General features: G+C 38.8%; 1 protein-coding gene across 4 annotated transcripts in view; it reads right to left on the bottom strand.

Moving 5' to 3' along the window:
• LOC111871766 (kinesin-like protein KIF3B) overlaps positions 1-6,000 on the bottom strand; it is a 102,045-nt gene that overhangs the window by 38,499 nt on the left and 57,546 nt on the right. For all 4 annotated transcript variants that reach the window (XM_023865078.2, XM_023865076.2, XM_023865077.2 and 1 more), the window contains one exon: positions 449-605. In XM_023865078.2, the coding sequence (XP_023720846.1) occupies positions 449-605 (157 nt within the window). The remainder of the gene's footprint in view (positions 1-448; positions 606-6,000) is intronic.

The following is a 6,000-nucleotide window of genomic DNA, read 5'->3' on the forward strand; positions in this document are numbered from 1 at the left end:
CTTAATTAGGATTACAGTTATGTATTTTAGTGAATCAGAAAAAGGTGAAATTTAAGGAAAATTTAAAATTTCAAAATGATGCATCTCTGCAATTTTGGGACACAGGAAGGTAGAATTTCATGCATGCCACTTCCTAAGCAGACCCAACAAGATAACAAATTTTTATTAGAATCAGAGATGGTCATGAAAATTTTGCTCTGCATTCTTCTGACATGATATGACCCAACAGTTGTCTTAAAATGAAATTACTTCCTCTTAATTGTTCTCTCAATTTCATGATGTCTGATTATAGGGGTCCATCTCACATTTGATGAAATCTAAAAGTAAATCTGATTCTTAATAACCATCACGGTCCACATTACAATACAGACATCACCAGCTTGTGGGTGATATTGACATGTGCTCAAGCTGTTATAACGCAACTCAGGGGTACCTCAACAAAACATACCGTAGCTCCAGTTTTGGACTGCCTTTCACTCCCTGCCAGATCAACCAGGTTTAACTTGCCAACACGAATCACTTTCTTCCCTCCAATGCCACTCATTTCAATTGTAATCATGAAGATGGCGTGAGACCGTGAACTATGTTCATTCATGTTCGTGGCACTGAAAATTAATAATCCAGCGTTATTAAATTGAATTGCATTTCAAATTGTAACATGCAGATAATATTATCCACATACACAGGTGTCTTAATTACATACCTTAAATATATGCATCATGTTCTACACCCAAGAGGCATGCAGAAACACGTCTATAAATGTATGGCTACAACCACTTGGTTAGCAAGATGTTGCAACTTATATAAGTGTATGGCTACAACCACTTGGTTAGCAAGATGTTGCAACTTATATAAGTGTATGGCTACAACCACTTGGTTAGCAAGTTGTTGCAACTTATATAAGTGTATGGCTACAACCACTTGGTTAGCAAGTTGTTGCAACTTATATAAGTGTATGGCTACAACCACTTGGTTAGCAAGTTGTTGCAACTTATATAAGTGTATGGCTACAACCACTTGGTTAGCAAGTTGTTGCAACTTATATAAATGTATGACTACAACCATTTGGTTAGCAAGATATTGCAACAGAAAGCACGAGGAAGAAAAAGATAATGTAGTTGTGGATAAACAGTTTATTAGGCTTGAAATGAATGGCATCTGACCAGTTACTAATAGTTTACAAGAGATGTTTAAATGGTCCACCACAAAGAGATCCTGGTTTGCCAAGGATTCCTGGTTCACTGAGACACATTAGGCATGCTGCATATTGTAGCCCCAGCTGGTTTAAAGACATTCCATGGCTCATCCCATGTGTTACAACGCTGGGTATACAAAATGTTCTTTGGATGGTGCCACAACTTGGCAAGAGATTGATCAGTTGATCATGGAGGCCACACAGGTGGTCTGTGTGAACACAGAACACCACAACACTAGCACGTCAACAGCAGCAACCTCTTCACAGCCTTGAGACTGAAGGACTGCTCTATCAGTTTTATGGTGCTGCCTCACAGTTGCCATAAACAATGTTTCCACATTCTGCTAACAAAGTAGCTGCAACCATATATTTATACTGTGATGTTCCTGCTTGCCTATAAGTGAAGAACATAATGATTACATTTAAGGTATGTAAGACTCACCGCATATACTGTTATTTGTTCCATTACTACATAAAAGAATATTCATAATCATATGGCTGAATTAAGTGTATGCATGCTTTCAAGTATTCACTGAGTGTTTTGGATGTTCCATATATTGGACTATGGTCATTTCAGCATATATTTCAGTCTCTATCTTAATGATCAATGACATGGAAGAACAAAAATACAATTATGATACCACTGCAAATACCTATGGACAAGACAAATAAAAATATTGCCTTTCTTTTTCATCATAAGAGAGAATTGTTGTTACATCAGTATAAAAGTGGTTTGAATGATGTACTATATAATTACTATGCAAGGTTTCTGAAATTCAGTACATACACGAGGGCTATTTGAAAGTAACTTCCAGTGAGCTCTTAACAAAATAAGCAACAGAGGGAAAAATTTTATTATATATAAAAAAAAAGTACATATTTAAACTACTTCTCAGCGTAGTTACTGCCAGAATTGAAGCACTTGGTCACACTGGGGAGTTAGTTTCTGAATATCTATGTCAAAGTAGTCTGCTGCCTGTGAGCTCAGCCTTGCTTTGACACCTTCTATCAACTCCTCATAATTGTTGAAGTGCTGTGATTAAAACCAGTTCTTCAGGTAGGTAAACAGGCAGTAGTTGTTAAGAGAGGGACAAGAGCTGTAAGAAGGGTGGTTAACCAAGTCCCACTTGCAATGTTCCAGTGGTGCTGGAGTGCAGATTCACATTGTCATGGAGGAGCACTATACAGAATGTCAGCATTAAACACTTTTTGTTCTGATTGGCAAGCCCTAAGCAGTTTTAGTGTTTCGCAATACACTTCTGACATTATTGTGGCCCCTTGTTGCATGAATTCGACCATCAGCACTCCTTTTCTGTCCCAGAAAATAGCTGTCATCAGCTTTCTGGCAGACCTTTATTTTAAATTGTTCAGCTTGTTTGGCAAATGTGTGTGCATCCAACTGCTTTGAGTGTTCTTTGGTTTCAATATTCACAAATGAAACCCAAGTTTCATCACCTGTTACTCATATGATGTGACTGAGAAATTAATCACCATCTTTGTAGTACTGCTCTAAAAATTCAAAGCCATACCCGCGAGAATATCTGGAATTCATCTTGCCCAAAACTAATGATAGCCTAGCCTACATTTCCTCAAGCTTTTTAACTTGGAGGAACCGTTGAAATAATTTTCAAGTCTCAGAAAGCCCCTGCATAAACATTTTTTATAAAGGTATACTCTGGATTTCATGTAAATGAAGGTTGTAAATTGATCATAATTAGTGCCATGTACAACATGAAAATTTATTGACAAGGTTGAACAGTAGGTTACTGAAAACCACAATATAAATCAAAGCAATATGAACAAAAATATTCTAAAAATTTGTAAATGAAATTTACTTCTTTAATGTGAAACCTGTGCTTGTTTCTGGTTGCCTAAATACAGGTACTTACTTCAGAGTTGAACTTCATATAGTACACACAGGGTTCATCTTTAACAAGACAATTTGTAGCTTTGCTCTTCATACTTGTTAAACAAGAAAAAGCTTGCTCACACATGCAAGAAGTCGGAAGCTGCAGCATTTTGTTTATTGTTTTCCTGTGAATGGCAGAATACTCCTCTATCATGGAAATCCAGACCTTGTCCAAGGATGGGTCAGTAATCTCATCTGGAGGGTACAATCAGACTGCAGCTCACAAAGTTCTTCCTCACCTTTCAAAGTCAAGTTCTCAGGATGAGCAGATGATTGAGAGTAAGAGTTCCTCACCCAGACATACACTTGTGTTGAAAGGGAGGGAAAATAATGTTTAACTTTGTTCCACAGTTCTTCCATGTGGTTTTCAATAAGAATTGAGACTTGCTGATATCCTACTTCACACTCAAGCCCCAGCAGCTGTGGAAACATTTGAAGATTTCCTTTCACATCATGATTTTACCAAAGATTCTGTTTCCTTTAAATCCAAGAATCTTGTCACTTGAAGTCAAAATATGTTCTCCATGGCCTTACACAGACTTGTTCAACTGGGTCACGTGATAAAGAATGTCTGCTAAGTAGGCTAGTTTCTCCAAACATTCTTCACCTTCAAAGCACTTCGCAAAATCTGGCTTACCTTGAAAGTAATCCTGTAATTCACCGTTCAGCTCACTGTTGAGAACTCCTCCTCTGTCAAGCTACCACTTTTCTGTATGTGGCAGGATATTTATGTGCTGTTTACCCAGGTTTTCCCACAGTTTTTTTTAACATTCTAGAGTGAACTGGTCTTTCTTTGATAAAGTTAACCATTTCTGTAGCATAATTCAAACTTTTTAAATTTCTTTTTTAACATGAGAAGCAAAACCTCCAACGGAACTAACCACTGATAGGCACTATCAGTACATATGCCTAATACAGCTCTCCCAAGACATTTTATTTCTCAGATATAAAGACAAGACAGTAAATATATTGTCATGTGTTGGGTGTATAATGCAACAAATAACTTCACGCCGTATTTGATATAGCAAATTTATTGAACACTCACTTTCACAATCACATAATTTACAATTTTACAACTACTGCCATCTGCAGTATCACAAATACTTCTCTTGTTGTTACTGCCATGCACTCGATACAACTCAATAACAATGGACTTCAAATCACTCTGGCGAATGCTGGGCTGCAACTGACTGGTTAATCGTTACTCACTAGTAACTCATTCACTAGTAACTGGCTCAATCCTCACTACTCACTAACTAATCACTCACTACCGAATAGTGTTCGCTGCTCCTTATTTAGCCTTGGCACGGACAACACAGAAAACAGTTACGTGATAGGTACTGCTGTTGCCTGACACTGTGTTTACAGGTCTTGCTAGCAACGCTGTCGAGAGCTGTTTATTGCTGCGTAGCAACCATGGTATCCCTTGGTAACAACACAGCTGCTCTTCTGCCACATCACCGCGGGGGAGGGGGCGCCCACAGAGCGTTGCCTACTGATGGAAGGAGTGGGGGTATGTGATGTCACTCGCGAGACCAGAGTTCATGCGACCCCCATTTCCCGTTGCACCATCCACATCACAATATCTTACCCTGTGCTTGTTTCAGGCAGCTCTTTGCAACAGAAAGTTCTCCTGAATCTCACCGCCATTTACAAATCTTACAAATGCTACAATACAACTTTCATTTGCGAAATCTGTTGACTCATCAACATGGACAGAGAAACTGGTATTTTTCAGTTTGTCACTCAAAACCTCTTTAGCATCATGTGACATGTCATCAAGACTTCTATTTATCATATTGTTTGAAAGTGGAACATTTTCAGTTTATCATACAACCTGTGCCAGCATTTTATCCACTATAATTTTACATGCTGGGATTATTAGGTTGTCACCAACGGTGTGACTTTTCTGTGCAATAAGTTCTGCTACTAAATAACTTGCTTTCTGAGCCATTTCACTGACTGTAACTTTACTAGCGAAAGCCTTACGCTGTTCATTTTGAGATTCCAACAGCTGTTTCAGATAATCAGCACTTTTACTAGACTATTGGCTGTGAATTGTACCTCATGTCCTCTCTATTTTGCCGGAGCCATTCCTGCATTTGTAAGTCGTCTGCCACAGAAAAGGTACAATGGAATAGGACAACTAGAATCACCAGTCTGTGTTAAGCCCATTGCAAAGACGGGCCGATTTTGGGCCCATTGTTATTCTAGTGCAGTGAAATTTGTCAGAAGCTTGTCATTCTTTATCACTAAGTTCATCAGAATGGTCTACTCCTGGGATTGAACTCGCCCTTTTTTATCACAATTCTTTTCTTCTAAAATTGTCACATGGGACTGTCAGACATTCTGTAAAACACAACAGTGTCGCCAAACAAAAAATGCCAGTCCCCATTCATCATGCCTGTCTCCATTTGTTCTACCTTCAAATAAAAGTTACCACAAAAGAATGAAACCCACTACAATAAACTATTTCAATTTTGGCACACTTGTTTCCAATTAATTTAAATGGTAACTGTTATATTAAGATTACTGAAACAATCAAATAACTTTGTAAGTTTTGAGGTTTTCACGGCGATGACAGTGAAGAAAGTTGTCTTCTGGGTTTAGGCACCGTGTATTCTTCGTTTTGGCCGACGTTTCGGAGGAACATAGCGCCTCCATCTTCAGAGCAGTTGAATAGCTGTGGAGAGCAGTAGCTGTGGTGATAGGATGTGGAAGGTGCTACTTATATACGAAGTAGGCAGGGGGGGTGGTTAGGGAGAACGGACCAATGGGAGCAGTGGAGAGCGAATAAGGCCATATATGGTGTGTGACTAAGGGAGAGGGGGACGGCCAGTGGGTACAGGAAACTGAGGTCAATAGCACTAGGAAGTGCGGTAGTCAAGAAAAACCC

This window comes from Cryptotermes secundus, unplaced genomic scaffold (genome assembly GCF_002891405.2).
Source record: "Cryptotermes secundus unplaced genomic scaffold, Csec_1.0 scaffold742, whole genome shotgun sequence".
NCBI lineage: Eukaryota > Metazoa > Arthropoda > Insecta > Blattodea > Kalotermitidae > Cryptotermes > Cryptotermes secundus.